General features: G+C 36.5%; 2 protein-coding genes across 3 annotated transcripts in view; both read right to left on the bottom strand.

Moving 5' to 3' along the window:
* LOC114467367 (probable pleckstrin homology domain-containing family N member 1) lies at positions 1-14,526 on the bottom strand. Of its 2 annotated transcripts, XM_028453589.1 has the most exons (12): positions 14,452-14,478; positions 13,958-14,284; positions 8,497-8,605; positions 7,917-8,063; positions 6,646-6,732; positions 5,372-5,459; positions 5,142-5,278; positions 4,900-5,046; positions 3,472-3,558; positions 2,558-2,633; positions 2,392-2,468; positions 1-277 (listed from the first exon to the last, which is right to left on the bottom strand). In XM_028453589.1, the coding sequence occupies exons 2-12, from the start codon at positions 14,050-14,052 to the stop codon at positions 146-148; spliced, it is 1,182 nt and encodes a 393-aa protein (XP_028309390.1). In that variant the 5' UTR covers positions 14,053-14,284; positions 14,452-14,478; the 3' UTR covers positions 1-145. The 2 variants fall into 2 exon arrangements, with proteins under 2 accessions (XP_028309390.1, XP_028309389.1); XM_028453588.1 differs by having other exon boundaries at positions 13,958-14,526.
* Positions 14,527-16,652: 2,126 nt separating this feature from the next.
* Positions 16,653-20,320, bottom strand: part of ttll10 (tubulin tyrosine ligase-like family, member 10) — a 33,156-nt gene continuing 29,488 nt past the window's right edge. The window contains exons 10-12 of the mRNA XM_028452816.1: positions 18,943-19,059; positions 18,772-18,865; positions 16,653-16,924 (exon numbers count right to left, since the gene is read on the bottom strand). Of these exons, the coding sequence (XP_028308617.1) occupies positions 16,653-16,924; positions 18,772-18,865; positions 18,943-19,059 (483 nt within the window). The remainder of the gene's footprint in view (positions 16,925-18,771; positions 18,866-18,942; positions 19,060-20,320) is intronic.

Below are 20,320 nucleotides of genomic sequence, written 5' to 3'. Positions count from 1 at the left end.
ATTATGACTGATTTGTTCCATCATTGTGCTCTATAGTTGTTTTTAAATTTGTCCCAAAGTCCAAATCCCACAAATAGATGAAATTTAGGACTAAAACATTGTATCTTCACAGTATGACTCACACGTAATCTTTGTCCTCTTTCACTCATCCACGGCCGTTGTTGTGACATTGTTCTGCTACCTTTATTTGCTGCTGGGACTCCTTCCTGCTTCTGTGCAGCTTTGGAACGATGGGAGGTGGTTTCTGACTTCCTGTTAAGTGACCGCCTCTGCCCGGCTGTGGACAAGAAAGACATTTATTGAGGTTTAGGTTTAGGCCAGGATATTTTAGGCAATTCTGAGCAAATGGTAAATGGACTTAATTCAATTTTTTTTTTTTTTAAAGTGCTTTTATGACAAAGTAGTTCCAAAGCACTTTACAAACAAGCTGCCATGCCAGGCACTAATTGACCAATGGGAGCAACTTGGGCTGCGTCCGAATAGCCCCTCCTAACTCCTTTCCTAACTCCTTTCCTATCTCCTTTCCTAACCCCTGTTCCTTCACCCCGGAAGTGTTTAAGTGGCAGCCATAATGAAGAGTGTCCAAGTTCTCTTTAATCTCAGGAAAAGAGGCTCAATGCTTCCTTTTTTACCTCCATTAGCCTAGGAAACACTGATGCATCCTTTACCAAAGGAGATGAGAAAATACTGACCCACAATTCCTTGTGGCGACAACATTTAAAGGGACACGCACACCTGAGCGCTCACGGAAACTCACAATGACCGACAAGGAATGGAGATCATGTACGTTATCAATGCAATAATATGCCTTGAACAACTTTAAATAAATAATCCAAAACCCATATCTTATGATATGTAAAACATACCAGATTATAACTGACATAAAACAGACACACTGTGGTTCATTGAAAAGAGATCAGAGACATTCTTAGCCACATTTATTCAACATAATTCATATTTGTGAGTGGAAGGTGAGTGTGACCAACTATTCTCAACATTTTAGTTTCACTTTAGTTCCTCGTAGCCTGGTAACCTCTTTTCCTTTGATTTGCATTCAAACCGTGTGATTTATGAGATTATATCAGCAGAAAGTGTTAGAAATGTGCTTTTAGTCCATTTTCGGAAATGTGTAGTTTTTAATCCACGGCAGACGTCACTAACCTTCGCGGCCGTCAGATTTTTCCTATCTCCTCTCGTAACACCTTTCCTTAACCCCGTGACGTTACCCACAGAGTTATGGAGTAGTGGATAGGAAAGGAGATAGGAGGGACTATTCGGACACAGCCTTAGAGTTCAGTGTCTTGCCCAAGAGCACTTCAACTGGTAGCCTCGGGATTGAATCAACAACGACCCCTCTACCACCTGAGCCACGGTTGCCCATGGCTCATGTGTTATTATAAGAGTGTTTCGCAAATGGGGGTACATGTACCCCTAGGGGTATGCGATGGCGCAACAGGCGGTACTTGAGAGAGAAAGAGAGAAGAAACATTTGTTTCTTCTTTAATATGTTCATTGTTTTATTTTTATTTAAAAATTTAAAAAAAGCTTGAGGTTTAGTCAGTATGACTTGAATGAAAAAATGTAATGTATATTTAAATCCAGACATGTTTTGTTCTGCTCTGTTGGTGCTTGAGTCAGAGGTAAATTTAATAAGTTTATATGAAAAAAAAAAAAAAAGGGTCGCAAACATTTACTTGTTATTTTCTATTAGTTCTTTATATTTCAAAGGAAATTATTCACTCAAAAAATATGAATATTTGTTTTCTTTAGCTTTTCTATTTTTAGGTTGCACATTAAGTTCGTTAAATAAAACTGCTGCCTACTTTGTATATAATTAAGGCTAATTTAAAGCTTTTGGTTTTTATAAGAAGGGGAAAGATGTGATCCGAATGAAAAAATGTAATGCATATTTAAATCCAGACATGTTTTGTTCTACAATATAAGAGCTTGAGTCAAAGGTAAATTTAATATAAGTTTATTTGTATTTTTTTTTTTGTTTTTTTAAAGAAAGAAAAATGGTTGCAAAAATGTACTTATTTTCTATTTGTACTTTATATTTAAAAGGTATTAATTCACTTTAAAAAATTATAGGGTGACAATCATTTAGGACATCCTTTATTTTGCATTATTTTGTGAATATTTAGTTTATTTAGCTTCACTGTTTTTAGGTTGCACATTACGTTTCGTAGAATAAAATTGCTGTCTACTTTGAGTTTTAGTTTTTTGTTGTTTTTTTAAATGTGTTTCCTCAGGTTGTAATTTCTTCATCTTTTGCTCATTTAAAAATATATGTGTGGCATATTTGTCTTGGTTTGGGCCTCAAGGCTTGTTTATGAAGAACAGGACTATACTGGTCCAATATTATTTAATATTTATGTGATTTAGTCTAACCTGCTGTAAGTGAAAAATCCACTTCTGGTAATCCTCGATGCAGGTGCATGAGATCTGCAGCGTCTCCATCAGCTCACCTGAACAAAAAGCAGTGACAGCACACAACACATGAAAGAAGTGCGTCCTCCACAACACTGTGTGTATAATATGTTGGTTTACTGGTTACCAGTCAGCTCAAACTCTAGCCGTCCTGGTAAGGAGGAGCGCTCCACTGCTTTGACGCAGTGTCGGGCCAACCTACCCTGTCACAAAACATATTTAACACCAAATAAATATTCATACCTGTCATACAATGCAATCAGCAGGTTTGTATTACAAAATATTCCAGCATCATCTCAGCAGGGTTGGAATAAATTATAATTATAATAGCGTAATTAATAATTATTTACAATTGTGGCGTAGTTATAATTGAATTTTAAACATTTTTTTTTTTTTTAAATCTGTTGCTGTCGTAATCGTAAATTAATTGTAATTGAGTTTAGATAATTGACTTTGTAATTTTAATTGCGATGAAAATTCTATTAAAAAAATGTCTATTATAATTAAACCCAAATCTGGGGAACCATGTTAAAGTTCTATGTACAGTTCTACACATATGTAGTTAAGAATTAATAAAATGTGTTTCATATTAAGCTTTCTCACATTTTAGCATTAAAAAAATGTAAATCAAGGGGTACACTGACACAAAAAAGGCTCAGATTCCCACACCAAAAATATTAATACCAATATTTTTCATTGATTAGGAAACCTAACAAGGTAATCAATATTACATGATAGATATTTGTTTTTAGTGCATTTTACAGCTGATTCAATAGCCATTATCATAAGGGATGCTAACAGAAAGCTAACACAAGAGGAAGGTTCACTTTTATGAAGTTATTTATTTCAGGCTCAGTAATTGTGATTAATTGTAATTGGACTTTAGTAATTGAGAACGTAATTGTTATTGACGTTCTGAGGATAACAAATAATTGTAATTTAATTGTGATTGCAAAAAAAATGCTGGTAACTGTAATTGTAATTGAAGACGTAATTGTAACTCAAAAAGGTAATTGACCCCAACGCTGCATCTCACAGTACCTCATATCTTATATTCAAACGCTTGTTGTCAACAGAGAGCAGCAGGATGTCTTGAGGGAAGAGAACCATCAGTCGCTCCTGGAGTCCCTGCAGGGATCAAACATTGGTTCTTTATAATTTTATGCCTCACACGTTGAACTTATTATTTTCTACATTTTATTTTAACAATAAGCTTCACAGTGAGTGCCTGTACACCAATAGAGGCTCCTATAACCTAATGGCAGGCGTGAAAGCAACGGATTACAAGTACTTACGTTACTGAATCATAACATAACCTAACCGCTAGAGCAGACATGGGCTCGTCTATAAACGTTCGCATTTACTGGTTCAATAAACAGGAAGAGATTCAAATTCCTTATGTAGCTGGTTATGATTTACAGTCCACATAAACAGGACTGAATAATTACATAACCTAACCACTAGAGCAGACATGGGCTCGTCTATAAATGGGCACATTTACAGACCTTGGAGTCGCTGTTAGTTTACCAATAAACGGGAAGAGATTCATCACCTTTATAATAAGTGTTGACTAGGCCACTGGGAGTGAGGTCCAAGGCCAAGGCTGACTTGATAATAATGTATCATGTTTTTCTGCAGTCAGTGCCTTCTCCTCGTCCTTCTCACTCTGCTCTGTTTCAGGTGTCGTGAAGCTGATGATGGCAGTTCCTGATCTGTGGTTCACGGCTCAACTAGTCTGAGACACTCTGATGTTCTATCTCTCTGTCCTGTTCTGTTGGTCCTTCTGTCCACTAACCTCAACCAGTAGACGCAGATGGCTGCCACCTCTGAACCTGGTTCTAACAAAGATTTCTTCCTGTTAAAAGGGGGTTTTTTTCCCACTGTCGCTAAATGCTTGTTCATGTGGATCTTGTTGGGTTTTCTTATTATGAATTTTTATATTTTCATAAGGGCATTGAGATGACTTTGTTGTAAATTGCGCTATACAAATAAAGTTGAATTGAATTGACATGATTTAGTTTAAAAATAAAATAACATAAAACAAAATGTAAACAGGGTTAGGTATGATAAGTATTAACTTCAGCCTAAACCCTTTCAGTCGTGCTGTACACGAAATAATGGAAATGTTTGTTTCATGTTTAATGGAATGAAATGAGCAAATAAAATACTACTACTACTATTTTAATATAATCAATTGTACAAGATTTGGTCTCTTCCTTTTTAGGTTTAAACATGAGATGTTTACTGTACGCAAGGAAACCGTGGCAAGATTTATTACCAAAACCATTAACGTGGGGGGCGAAAGTAACTAGAAACTTGTACTTTGAGTACTATTTAATTGATCTACTTTTTACTTGTACTTGAGTATTTTGTGCCTGACTGACTTGTGCGTTTGTACAATTTCAATCAGGTAACAGTATTTCTACTTGAGTACCCTTTACACCTCTGCGTAACGGTGTCACACGCTACCTGTCTCTGTGTGTTGATGATATGAACGATGGATAAATAACCAGGTGGGCCCATGTGCTGTATCGGTGAACCTTCCCACTGCCAGATCGGAGCTTGTAGAAGATATTTTTTCAGTTCTTCTTTTTTCCAGTACTCATCACACGGTAACTTCAGACAGAGACACAGTGATTGTGCAGAAATGCATCCAGAGTCAGACCATTGAAAATATCCATATCCAGCTGTTAGCAGATGTTAGTCCCTACCAGGTAGGAGAGAGCGCAGTGTGAGGGACTCATTGGTTGCAGAGTAGACTTATATCTCCTGTCCTCTATGTGTTGCATCCATCTCTTTAACTCTGCTGCACTGGCACATGTGAAGACCTTGGAGTCCACCATTGGACCTAAAAGATGGCAGGCACGTCATTTGTCAGGCATCCAGCTTTTTGTTATGTTTTCATATCCTAAACAAGCTGAAATAAAATCCATTGACTCACTGCTGATCTCAAACATGTGTGGTGAACGGGACACTTCAGGATCTTTGGAGACGACTTGTAGAGAAAGTCCAGCGAGGGGAAGGATGCCCTGTGAGACCACACAAACTCATTTACATTTAAATTTTTTACAAGACTAAAACTAGGCAACGACTGACAATTTCATCCAGTTTGTAGCTATTATTTTGAGTTAGTGTGAGGGGGCTGCAAGGGAAATGTATTTGTATAAAACTCAAGGCCCGGGGTCGGAATCTGGCCCTTTAGGGCAGGGGTTCTCAACTGGTCTCACCTTGGGACCCACATTTTGAAACGGTCACTAACTTGCGACCCACTTTTTTTTTTTTTTTAAGAATTCAACCAACCAAATTTAGGTTTTCAAACATAGCTTTTTTATAATTTTATCATGTATGTAATATTTTTTTAAAGCATAAATCTATATATTTTCCTGTGCAACATGCTTTTCACAGCATGCCTGTCAAAAGAAGTCTAACATGAGAGACAAATAGGTATTTATCCATTTTTGACCAGATGTCCACGACGCACCCAGTACAGACCCGCGACCCGCTTTTGGGTCCCGACCCACTGGTGGAGAATCACTGCTTTAGGGCATCAAATTGGGCCCACTCGAAAAAGTAAAAATGACAGAAAAAACCATGAAACATTTATTAAATGACCAACTAATTCAGCTGTATATCTCAGCCCCTCCAAATACAAAAATGCAAGTAAAATCCACAATATTTACAGAGCTCAGTTTTCCAGTTCTTATATCACATGACGGCAATTATTTTATATCTTAAATTGTTGAAAGAACTCTACATTTAGCAATAAAAAAATCTCGAAAAATTAAATAAAAACTGGTGAAAAAAAAATCTAAAATCAAAGGACATTTAAGTATCTGTCATTTATTGCTTAGATATTGTTGACGTCGTCCGTACTTTATGTCTAATTTATAACTGGAAGTGCAAATTTGTCCACATTAATGTTGAATTTGTGATTGAACTGGTCCATGTTTGGCCCTGAAACTAAAACGAGTTTAACACCCCTGGTCTACATGAAAAACCTTAAAGTTACTTCATACAGAACACCGTGACGTCTTCAGTATGAGACACTATGAGAAAAGTTTAAAGTTACATTTTTTTGCTATTTCAGTGGAAGATCAAATAAACAGAAAAATATAGCAATGTCCTAATTTTAAACTTAAAATTTGACAGAAAGAGAAATGAAACCTAAAAGTGATTTTTTGAAAATAAAGGTCCTATGAAATTAAAGTGTAATACCTCGTAAATGAAATCTTGCCGTGCGTGGTCCAGAGACAGGATCAGGAGGTTGAAAGAAAACAACACTAAATAGTGTTCAGTGGTTTCCTGTACAAAACAAACAAAAGAAAACAAAAACGGTACATCAGCGGTAGAACTACACACACACATTCTTCTGTTACTCGGAAAAACAATCTGTCAGCCAATCAAAAGTCTAGGCTAGAGTTTGTGTTACATGCCTGTATGTCTTCCAGTAAGAATTATGTCAGTCTTGAAGGTAAACAATAGTAACACGAAACAAAACTTACTTGGTGTGTGCTGTACTATGACGCTGGCTAACTTCTTATGAGGCTAAATCACCATGGTAACATAGGCCACGTTATTAAGTGGATAAAATCCAAACGAGTATGAAGGTCCCGCCTCCTGACCTATTAGTTCCCTCAGAAAACGACCTGTCCAATAAAAGGAGGATCTTTTTAATCTGATCCAACAGCTGACAGGTGAGAGAATATTCAGGCATTGATGCAATCCTTTCATTTACCCGATGACATTTTATGGGAAATATCAAGATTTATACCTGATGGACTGACATACATTGGTCAACCGATAAAGGCTGTGTGCGTCTGGCACTTTCAGCCCGATAAATTCATTCATACATTCATTAATTCATTCGTTCATGTATGCTGTGGTGACGCCGACAGCCTCAGTCCTGTAAGATAATATAAAATATAAATATATTCCACTTTATGATGTAGGCTGAGCTGTAATAAACGCAGTATCAGAGCCATAGACATAACAGCAAAAGTAAAACTCATCAGTGTCTGTTTATTCTCTCATTAATTCATATTGTAGAATCTCACTAATCTCACTCTTTCCAGCTTTTACTGCAGCATCAGTATTTTTTTGGTCTGAATTATTGATTTTAATCATAAAAGTTACTGTGTAGAGTTTGTCCGTGATTGTGATTGGTCTGACGCTGCAATGTTTACCCCTGTCACAACAACGCGTACGTATTCTGTCTGAAATCAACTCGCGTAAGTTAAGGAGTTCATATCCTGCTTCGTAGTACAACTTCTTTCTGATGGAGAATGTCTGGTTAGGTGAACCCCACTAACGGAGATAAATCCAGGCTTTACTAATCTAGCTTCGTAGTACAGGCCCTAAATAAACAGACTCATTACTCGCTAAAATATCAGGAAAGGATGCATAACGGGTTCAATAACACAGCAACTCACAATTATCTTAATATTTTCCACTTGTTTGTTAGTATAATGGACACAGTGTTGTGTTACCTGTGTGTGACTGTTGTAGAGAGACACTAAGGAGGAGTGGATCATCTCTCCATACATGTGAGCAGGCTGACCCTCCCAGCCTCTGATTGGCTGCTGAGAATATATCCTGTGATGGAGCTCATCTCTGCTCCTGCCCCACAGCACCGCCTACAGGCACAAACAGGAACAAACTCATCTTTTAGAGCAAGGACCTTATAATGGTGTGTTGTGCACAGTGTAAACGTTGTTGTTTTAACCTTAGTGAAATGTTTGAAACCCTTCTATGGTGAGTAGTATGACTCACGTTCCTCACACTAACAAGTCAGACGTTACACAACAGCTAAAAATGCAGCCAGCTACTGCCTGTGATAACATGTTGACTCAAAACATTAGATATCTAAATTTGAAATCAGACCATATTTAAGGAACAAAAGCTGTTTTTTCCACTTAGGAATCTAGACATGAATGTTATGATGTTAGAAGAGGAATAACTTCTGTTTTCCTCTTTTTAATTTCCTGTAAAGTTTGAATCACCCAACAGGGAATGCAGAGTATCTGATTTCATCAACACACACACCCACACACACACACACAGACAGACCTCTGGCTGGTGTCTGGCTGAAGGTGGAGGTGGTGGTGGAGGCAATGGACGCTCATCTCTCTTATTCCTTGTTGTCAGTTGCAGCCTTGTTTCACCTAAACTCCACACCCTGTAAACACACACACACACACACACACACACACACACACACACACACACACACACACACACACACACACACACACACACACACACACACACACACACACACACACACACACACACACACACACACACACACACACACACACACACACACACACACACACACACTTATTTGAATAGCATATTTCAATACACAAGGTAATTCAATTATAAAGCATTTAATAAAGTTTAAAAAAGCACTAAAAATAATGAACCAACAATAAAATGATTGAAAATCTCCCTCTCAGTCATACAGAAAAATAGTGCCATTAATTTTGATTTCAAAATGTTCACATGTGACGCTGACTTCAGCTCTGCTGCAGTTTGTTCCACTTCTTTGCAGCATAACAACTAAAAGCAGCATCACCATGTTTACTGTGAGCTCTGGGCTCCACTATCTAAAAAATTGCAAAGAAAAACCCTCATTTTGAGGCATCTTCATTTAAATTGTATAATTGTGTCAAATTAAAATATTGATATACAACAAAGTGGCTTTATGAAGTCATTTATTGTTTTTAACAGACTTGAACCATTCACATTACGCTGTATGTGAGACTAGTGGCTGCTGACACCTTTAGTTTAGACCATCAGGGGGAAATATTGATGTGCACTTTGGTCAATCTCCAAATAAAAATGAAATATAAATGAAATAAAACATCAGGTCCAGATGTAGTGCTATAAAGTTAGCACATCTTAAACAGTAGGAACACTTTTCTGAGCAATACAATTATTGAACACTAAACTTGTTGCTTTATCTCTCTTTCAGATAATAATATTTATCCAGTGACTTTGTTCATTTGTCAGTCATAGACTATTTATTTTTGGCTCTGAACCCTGTCATCTTGTCCAGTGTGGATTGGACAAACAGCGTGCTAGCAGCATGTAGCGGCTAGCACTGTAAGAGTGTCTGAGCTAGCTGTCTGTGCTAGCTGCTACATGTTTAGCAATTAGGTGTTAGCAGTGGCTACAAAAGCTTCGGTGATCGGCAAACTCTTGTGCAATCTGCACATAACCAGGATTTTGTTTTCCATCCGTTTTTACCCTCGGTCGAAGGGTATTGTCATCAGTTCGTCGTCCGTCTGTGTGTGTAGAGTGGTGTAGGTCTTTTAATGCAATACCCACCAACCATTCTCACACCAAAACATTGGTGTAATGAAAAAAAAATTCCGGTCGGTCGATTTTTGATGAAAAAACAGCGTTTCTGAGGATTTTGAAAAAACCGTTGTCATGGACTGATTTTAAAGAAGGAAAGGAGGCGGACCATGGATACCTCGCTGTAAGGTGACATTCACTCAGGGCTTTTGATTAGTGGCAACATTTTTTATCTTTGTGTTTGTCACAGAAACTACGTAATAAAATGATATGCATAAACAAGTGAGTAATCATATTTAATAATGTTTTATTCCCCTACCAGTATTAGAAATGTAATGGATGAACCATTTCCAACTATAAATTCACTGTAGTGCTTAGCTTGGTCACAATAAATCAATGTAAATGATTTTTTCTTGACAATTAATATTTTGAGGAATTTTCAAATGTCAGGCCGAGGGTTTTCCAGTGCGGGCACGTTATGTTTTTTTTAATATATTTTAGCTAAAATTAATGCCAACAAAAGCTCGTCAGTCTCCCTTCTTGTAATGTTTTCTGTGCATCAGCATTATGGGTATACTGAGAACTCTTAAAATGAGAAAGGTTCCGCGTTGTTTGGAGTGCAAAAAAAAAAAACAAAGCGATTAACTGCATTATTCCTTTAGTGCGTTATTTTTTTCTGTAATTAATCAATCATAATTAAGGCGTTAAAGTGACAGCCCTAATTCTACATCAGTCACACAGTAGCAGCAGCTCTAGATGTACAGTAGCTCAGTGATAATTTGAGTATAGACTGAAGTGTTTGGGCTTAGTTCCTGGTTGCTTGGTGTAAACACACTATTGCACACTTTGCTGAGAGCCACATGATCACATGATAAATGATAATTCTATGACCCCTCCCACCCCCACCCAACAGCAGCAGCAGGCAGACATAATCAGATTAGCAGAGCTCAGGTCCACCTGCTCAGCCTCTACTACCACAGTTTGTAGCTTTGCTCACAAACTACACAAAAAGCTCAATATGATGCCAACTATTAAAATATTACATCATGAGGTCGTATATCATTTGTTGTTCAAAGGTGATGAATTACAATATAAAGCCCACAGTATTTTTGGACACACTCTATTTACATAGTAACGAAGCTACTGTTACATAAAATACAGTACAATATATTACTGTATTTCATTTTACAGTTACAACAATAACACTAATATAAACCACAGTACATAACATTTACTGTCTTCTATTTTAATTTCATTAATTTAATCACATTGTATTTACACTGTAATGAACCCGCTGTGAAATCCACAGTAATGTAATTAACTGGCAGAAGTTGACAAGTAATGCATTGTTAAAAAAAAAAAAAAAACAGTATTATAACTCTAAAATGATTTACTGTACTTTAGGTTGCAGGAATATTTGTGTAACTGTAAAATATAAGACAGCAGTTATTATGTACTGTGGTTTATATTACAGTACTATTGTTGTAACTGTAAAATGAAACACAGTAATGATTTACTGTATTTTATGTAACAGTACCATTATTGTAACTGTAGATTTGAACAGCAATGATAATTTATTGTACTTTAGGTTCCAGTAGTATTTTTGTAACTGTAAAATAAAATGAAAAATTACAACTCATAATGATAAGCCGTTACATTTTTTTTTTTTTAATGAGTGAGTGGAGGCAGATATGTTAACAGGTGGCCAAAAATGGTGCAAAAATGGCAAAAATGTATCAATAAAAGAGTGAAAAATGACTAAAATGGGCCAAAAAAAATGGGCAAATAAAGACGAACCAGGTGCTGTGGTATGTGATGGCAAAAGGGTAGCTTAAATGTGCAAAATGTGGCAAACAATTGTGAAAAAGGGCAAAAATGTGGACCGAAAAAAGGGGCAAAATGTAGGGAAAAAAGGTGAGGCAAAAGTTAGGTTATTTTGATAAAAAGTGGCCAACAAAAATTTACGGAAAGACAAAGCTAAAGTCTGAAAAAAGTGTCAGAACTTTTTGAAAAGAATGAACATAAGGAAGTTACAAAAATGACCAAAGGAAAAAGGTAAAAAGGGATGAAAAAGTTTTCCCCTTTTAAGGTTTTCTAAAGGATTAATAATTCAAATTAGGACATAAAAAGCCACATGTTGAACATCACTGACTTAGTAAACAGCTTCTACATGGTGTCACTGATACATGTGCATTAGCACGTCTCTGATATACACTTATTATTAGCCTGTAAAACCCATTACAAACAGGAGTGGATCCCAACCATGAGTATAGACACACATAAGGACCAGTAGCTCTTGTTGTGATTAGCCTGAGTTAATCCTTTATCCTCTGAACGCGCGCACGGATGTATCCCGCTCTTCCTCTGAATTAAACCCTCCACGTCTCCTCTGTTGTCCTATAATAATCTGCTAATCACATCAGTGCAGCTTCACTGAGCACCACAGTTCATGTTAAGTAAACAGGAGCCAATTAGGTTCTTACAAAGATGTTGTTTGCAAGCTTTTTTTTTCACAGGAAAATTGGATTTACAGTAAATTAGCTAAAGAAGTGATGTAGTTTTAAACAGCACAGTTATCATAGTCTGGTTTTTGCTCCCAAGGCTTTTTGCCTTTTTCAGCAATTTTACCATGAGACAGAAAATGCCGCTGCAAACCACAGAAAATCACTGCTTCCTCTCCTGCACATGTGTCAAACTCAAGGCCCGGGGGCCAAATCGGCCGTTTAGAAGCATTTTATTATTTATTTTATTTAAGTGATAATGACAGAAAAAAAACATGCATCACTGTGTAAATTAGAATAAATTGAGTTGTAGATATCTCAACCTCTCCAAATACACATGGATGCAAATACATTTCCCACGCTTATATCACATGATGGTAGCCATTTTTAAATCTCAAATTTTTTCAAAATGCTACAAATTTCCTCAAATTAGTCTACTAAATTAAACAATTGTTCATAATATCAAGGAAATGTGAGTAAATTTAAGTTTAATGACACTTAATGCTTGGATATTGTTGATCTCATATACTTTATATGTGATTTTTACCTGGAAGTGCAAACTAGGGCACATTAATGTTGAAATCTGTCCTTTTCCTGCTTTAAAATCTGTGGCCAACTCCCATGTATGACGTACTGTGTAGAACTCTGGGGAATTGTTTTTAAAACCATGAATTATATTGTTTTATTACAAAAAAAGGTTGTACGATTAATAAACAAAGCAGGATATTTTGAAAACACAGATCCATTATTTGCTAAATCAAAAACTTGTGAAATTTAAAGACATTGTTTATTATAAAATACCACAGATAATAAGCAAAATAAATGTCCTTCAAGAGGGCATTCAAAAATACTTCTCACTACAGACCAGCAAATACAGCCTAAGAGATCAATTTATGTTTATTTTACCAAAAGCAAAATTAGAAGTAAAACAAAGAAGTCTGTCTGTTCTAGGGGTTGATTTGTGGAATAATGTTGATAAAGAAATAAAAATGAGTGACACACTATTTAATTTCGAGTTATATGAAGCAGTAGAAATATGTTTGTGTTCATTGTTAAATGTTGTATATAAAAGAAAGGCAGTGACTATCCGTATGGTTGTCGTATCAATTTAACGACATTCTATCCGTACACAGCACCCTTATTTGGCCAGTTTAGGTTGCGTGACTAAGACTAAACCTTACCCTAAACCTTACCTTAACACTAAACATTGTTACAATATTGGGCTATAACCTAACCCTCTAACCCGAAACCTAACCCTAAGACGCTACATACTTTTACTTCGGTAACCGTACCAATAGCACCTGGGGTTGTCCGTACGGCAACCGTGCAAATCGACACTTTCTAAAAGAAAGTACATTATTTGAAAAAAGGCAACTTAAATGCTTGCCAGCATTTTACATGGAAGTCAAGTGAAACTTCAAAGGAACCATCAAAGGCAATCAGCAGAACTCCTCTGATGATGACTGGCAGTTAACAGTCAAAACATGTCGGGAGATAAAAAAAAATTCAGGAAAAAACTTGAATAACCAAAACCTCAACTTAACATACTGGTAACAAAGACGACAAAATTAACCTCGCTGGAACTTTTACATGAAAGTCAAGTGAAACATCAAAGGAACCATCAAAGGCAATCAGCAGAACTCCTCTGATGATGACTGGCAGTTAACAGTCTAAACTTGTCAGTAACAAAAAATGTCCCTTTGTCCAAACAAGCTGTGCCTTACCCCAGGTTATCTCCAGAGAGCTCCAGCAGTTCAATCTCATCTGGGCCCACTTCGTCCACTCCCGTATGTCTTTGGGTCACACTGCAGCATCCCATGATGGAGAGGACTCAAAGTGTGTCCACCTCAGCCTCTAGCCCACTCTCTGAGCACCATCTGTTTGGGTGTACCACATTAAAACCAAAGAGGCAACATAAAGATGAGGAGGGGGGGTTGAGTTGTTGAACAAGGACCGTCTGCTTTGGAGATAAAGAGGAGGAGGTGGAGGTGGATTGCAGTTAAGCTCTAGTTCCCTCTTTTATAGCGCGTCGAGTACATTTCCATAAAGCCCTGAGAACAAAAGGTGTGAAAAGCTTTTTGAAGAGGAACTGAAAAAAAAAAGTAATTTTTCTAGGTCGAAGTTGTGGCATATACAAGTATTTACTTCCTTCCTGTTTGTTGGCAGTCAGCAGCAGACTGAACAGCTTCCTCACTCTGCTTTTACACTCCAAACTCACCCTTACGTCTCAGCATGACAAATACTGGTTGTGTTGTCATTCACGACTATTGCGCAGAGCCAGACGACGGTAATATTACACGTCTTCATGTTGATTAAACACGCTCCCTGATGGCCTGGGCCTCCTGTGGGTGAGGAAAGCATCCTGTTGGGAAAGATGCTGCCATGCCCAGTGGGTGTTTACATGCCCTGAGCCTGAATGTGGACAGTCAAGTAAGATAATTATGAGTTATGGAGCAGAGAGGTGGAGGTCTGTAGTCACAACAAGCTAAAATAACTGTACATAAGAGTCTGGTGTTGGAATTACAGTGTGATAGAGGGAACGTGCTCACACAGTCCTCAATAATCAGAACACACTTCTGACATTGATTGAAATATTACAGATGAATCATTTCTTAATTGCATTACATAAGCACTATGAATTTAACTTGGGGACTGTTTTTAATTTGACTGCAAGTTTCCAATTCAATGGTTTCCAACCTTTTTTTTGCATCGTGACCCTATTTTCATATCAAGAATTCCTGTCAGCCCCAAAGTAGGGCTGGGCAATATGAACCAAAACTCATAACTCAATATTTTTAGGCTGGGCTCAAAACGCCACTCACTTTGTTCTTGTTGTGTACACTAGTTAAAATTGCTACTCTGTTATTCATAAATGGATCAGGCTGAAATTTGGTAGATATAATCTATGGATGTGTATGCATTGATGCTCGGAGCCCGATTTTCTTTTGTGGCCCAGGGGGGCCCTAAAAGAAAATCAAACAATGAAAGTCGATTTCTCATTTACTGTATTTGTGAGTCAAATATTACAACAGTTGGTGGTACCAAATCGTTGGCACGTACCAATATATAAATGGGGCCTATTACTCCGTATGTGCCATGACGGGGGCGCCAGGGGGCTCCCGGAGGCCCCATTTTTCAAATGACTACTCCTCCGTTCATGCTCGTTGAATTGGGCTGTAATTTGACATGGATACTCAAAACCGAGTCATTTGACTGAATTCTCGTGAACGTGGTATGCTATTAGTTTAATAGCAAAAAAACCTGTTTTGGTAAAAAGTTTAGTTTAGGACTAGTTTCAGTTAAACAAAAAGAGCTTTAGTCTGTGTAATCTGTAGAGAGGATTAAGTTGCCTAAAATCACTTCTAGTTTAATTATAAACTGGTATTGGTTGATATGTCATTACTTCCCACAAACAAAGATTATTTCTGATTATCTCTTAACACCATGCCCCGCCCACCCTACCGAACTAACTCACCACTGATTGGATGAAATTAGCTGAAACATTCTGTTATTTAAAGTAAGAGCAATTCTATCTAGTTTATTATTATTATTCTGGCAAAAGGGTCATAGTTTTAGTCATTCTGCTTTCGTTTGTCATATCTTGGTAAAAAAAAAAAAAAGACAAAAACAAAACAACAAAAGAAACAAAGAAATGTTAATTGCAAAAGAATGAATGAATGAATAAATAAAATAAAAACTTAAAATGAGGGGGGGTTCTTAGTCCTAAAATAATATTGAAAAATTAGCATAAACATGCGGGGCGACCGTGGCTCAGGTGGTAGAGGGTCGTCTTCTGATCAAGAGGTTGGGGGTTCAATCCCAGTACCTGACTATGTGTCGAAGTGTCCTTGGGCAAGACACTGAACCCTAAGTTGCTCCCAGTGGTCGACTAGCGCCTTCCATGGCAGTCCTGTCCCACTGGTGTGTGAATGTGAGAGTGATTGGGTGAATGAGCTGATATGTAAAGCGCTTTGAGACTGTTTCAGTGTGGTGATAAAGCGCTATATAAATCAAGTCCATTTACCATTTACCATAAATGTTATAAGCTTAACAACTGCTCTGACAATAACAGAATGTACCATGTACAGGAGGCGTAGTGAGTCACACTAGCTTCAGTTTCAATGAGTAAACAAAGCAGTAGTTAATGCTAATAACCGCTTAATGTCTGGAACTAAAAACAGACAGACTAGACAGTTGGTCTTTTAATAACTGAAAGCATCGTCTAACCACTAATTTATACTGTTGGTGATTTAAATAGACTGCATTGGAGAACCAACACCCCAATATAACATGTGTGTGTGATTCTGCCTCATATCATTTAATGAAGTTGTATTTAAAGAAAATAAAATAAAACGGTTAATTCAGCTTTTAGTAATTAATGCATTCTTTATTATTTATTAGTTTCCCACTGAATAAATATCACATAATGCTTCCTTCACTATTTGCAGAAACTTCCAGAGACTCAACACCAGTGCTTCTCTCCATGGCAGACTTGCACCTTCTGCGTCCAGTCTTTGCTGCCTTTGGAGGATGTTTCAGAAGGAGTTTTGTGTTTGTGTTGCTTTTTCTGTACCTCACTGAAGCGTCAGGGGGGGAAACACCATTATAGAGCAGCACAAACTCTTTAAGACTGGCCAGAGGAAATATTTCCTGCCTGAGACGAGACTTGTTGAAGATCTCCAGAGTTAAATCTAAAGAGAAAGAACCAAAGAGATTGATAAAAAAAAACTAAAATGATAAAATAAAAAAGTTTTCTAGGTGGTGTCACACACCAGCTCTAAATAGCTGAAGAATACACTCACATATAGACAGACAGTCACAGTCACACAGTAGAAAACATTCATGGAGAACATGAAACTCTAGGTAGCATAATGTTTATTAATCTAATATGAAAGGGATGCTCAGTATAATAATCTGTATTTTACAGAAGACGATTAGGGCCATAATAATAAAATAATTTTGGGCAAATCAAAAATAAAGACGAAAAGATGAGATTAAAGTCGAAGTTTTGTGAATAAAGTTGAAAATATAATGTTGAGTTTAAAGTCGAAATTTTGAAAATTAACTCAAAATACGATATTGTGATAAAAGTCGAAGGTTTGCTATTAAGGTCAAATCTACAGAAGCTGACTAGGGCCAAATCACCATAAGACAACAGTCTCCATCCAAACCGGCCCTAATCTGTTTCCATAGCAACTTAATAGTCACAGAAGGACTAAATGCTCCACCTCTTCATAACTTCACTGGTTTTTTCTTCTGAACAAATTACATTTTTGGTAATATCGCTTCAAAGTCCATAAAGAGATTACAACGCTGTTTATGAGCTAAAAGAGAAATCAAAATCTCTTTGTTATTAAACCCAACTTTGAGGTATAGTTTAACGCATTCATCGATACGCTGCATTTTGTAGACGGACACGATCTGCTGCTTGTTGTCAAATTGTGAATTGGCCGTCGTCAGCTTCCATAGATTTGACTTCATTAGCATATCTTCAACTTTTATCACAATATTGTATTTTTGAGTTTATTTTCTAAATTTCAACTTAAATCTCAACATTTCAACTTTATTCTTGATTTGCCAAAAATTATTTTCTTCCTCAAAATTGGCCCTAATCTGCTTCTGCAATAAATTATCTTTTACAATAATTAATTAAAAAAATTATTAAATGACCAAGACTCACATTGCATTACATCAGTTGGACAGATTTGACATGTTTCATGGATATGAAATTATACATTTGAAGTGCATTCAGGCTGGCTACGTGGTCACTCTAGATACAAACATGGAGAATGGTAAAAATACTCACACTGGGTACAAAGTAGGGCTGGGCGATATGGACCAAAACTCATATCTCTCTATTTTTTCTTAAAATAGTGATATACGATATAAAGCTGAATAAACGCTGACGAGAAAGACAATTCTGGGTTAAATTTGCTGATACAAAAAGCCTCACAGGCACATTTATTAACAAACAGCTGCACTATATGTGTCACTTTTGGCTTTTTCTCCTCTAAGGGACAGCAGATCAGGGTAAAGACACAATCAGTAATCCATCAAACTGTGCTTTTAATGCTGTTCTGAGAAGTAGAGAAAGCAGCAACTCCTAAAACAAGTATTTTAAAATCAGCAATAAAATATATATATCAACATAGGCAATATTGTAATTTTCTTTATCGCCAAAATAGAAAACTCGATATATCTTGACTGTCGATATATCACCCAGCCTTAATAGAGAGTTGAAGTCTGCAGTAACAAGTTGTAATAGGATGGATGTTCTCGCGGGATTTCGATAATTCCTTTAAAAAAATCAGCCCAAAGATCAGAAAAAAATAATGCCAAAAACAGGAAAAATATTACTCAAACAAAACAGAAAAAAATTACTCTGAAAAACTGTAAAAAATAAATAAATAAAAAAAAAGAATTGTCTGAGAAACGAAAATAAATAGCCCAATAAACAAACCAAAAACTTGATTATTCAGAAAAAAATGATTTATTTATTTTTTCCAAGTGTTTATGATGCTCAGAGTTTCACACATACCCAGTGTCTCACCAACAGTGCTGGGTATCACGTCTTTCAGCACCTCACAGTTGGTATGAAGTGCTGGATTACAGTTCATCTCTAAAAGCCACACCTATGGAAGCCCATGACGATATTAATAGTATACATATACATGTTAAACACCAGATCACTGCTTGGATTGTTTTTTACCTTAAAATCTTCATCGATCATGAAGTCACAGCCAATCAAGTCGAAGAATCCCAGACGATTGATTAGTTTTGACTTGACAGCAAAAAAACACTGGGTCATGATCTGCTGCATGCGCCTCTGATACAAGACAAGGATTATTAGTCAGTGCAGTGGATTAAACTAAATGATACTGTCTTTAGTATTTGCTTAACAATATTCTATAAATAAATAAAAACTCTCTTCTCTCAATTTCATTATAATATTTATTTTGTATGTGTATATATATCATTCCTTTCCCAGAAATATTTATCTATTATTAACTTGTTATTGTCTCCTCCCCTCACCTTCTAATAGCACAATAGCATTATTATAATATCACACACACACTTACTGTTTTATAACGTATAAGATTTTAAATACTGTCTATGGCAGTAATGGGCCACTCTATCACGGCGAGGGCCACAAAACTACGATTGTATCTGATATGAGGGCCACATGATCAACATTCATGTCAGCATTAACGGGGGGGAAAGGGTTTATTTATTTATTTATTTATTTATTTCGTCTTTGTCTGTGGTTTTAATGTTTTGTCCATTTTTAGCCATTTTGTTTGTTTTTGTTATTTTTGATTATTATTGTGTATTTTTCTGTCATTTTCTGCATATTGTTGTCAATTTGTGCATTTTTTGGTTAATTTCTGTATTTTTGCTGTTGTTTTCTGTATATTCCTGTCATTTTGTGTAAGTTTGTTAACAGTTTGAGGTCTTTGGAGCTATATATGTAATGTGTTGTTTTGTGTGTTTTTGTGGTTGCTGTTATTTTTGGAATTTTTTGTGCACTTTGCTGCCAATTTTCATGTTTTGGGAGTTATTTCGTATATTATTGTGGGCTTCACAATTCCTTCCAACTTCTTGAATCACAAATTTTGGGGGATTTGGTTTGGGGGCCACAAAAAAATTAGAATGAGGGACACATGTGGCCCCCGGGCCACCTGTTGCCCATGTCTGGTCTATGGTAACCTGTCAGCATTAGTTTTTTTTCTTTCCTTCTTCTTTTCTATAATTGTCTTCGTGTTGTATGTGGCAAAAAACAAATAAAGATTAAAAAAAAAACTATATTAATAATAAAACAATCTTCTCTGAACAACTAATTATTTTCTAAAAACTCTAATATCTAATACTGATCTAACGTTTCTGATGTATCAGAACAATAACAATAATTGGCTGTTTGCCCTCCTTTAAAATCTAGATTTCAGATTTCCATCCGACATCCGCAGCAAAGTCTCATTAATTTCTCAGTAATGATCACATACACACCTTCACCACTTTGTCTATGACTGCGATTACCAGCAGCTATCATTAGATGGTAATTGGTCCCTGGGAGGTAAAAACACTGCTGT

This window comes from Gouania willdenowi, chromosome 7 (assembly GCF_900634775.1).
Source record: "Gouania willdenowi chromosome 7, fGouWil2.1, whole genome shotgun sequence".
Taxonomy (NCBI): Eukaryota; Metazoa; Chordata; class Actinopteri; order Blenniiformes; family Gobiesocidae; genus Gouania; species Gouania willdenowi.
This window is presented reverse-complemented; position numbering and strand designations above follow the sequence as displayed.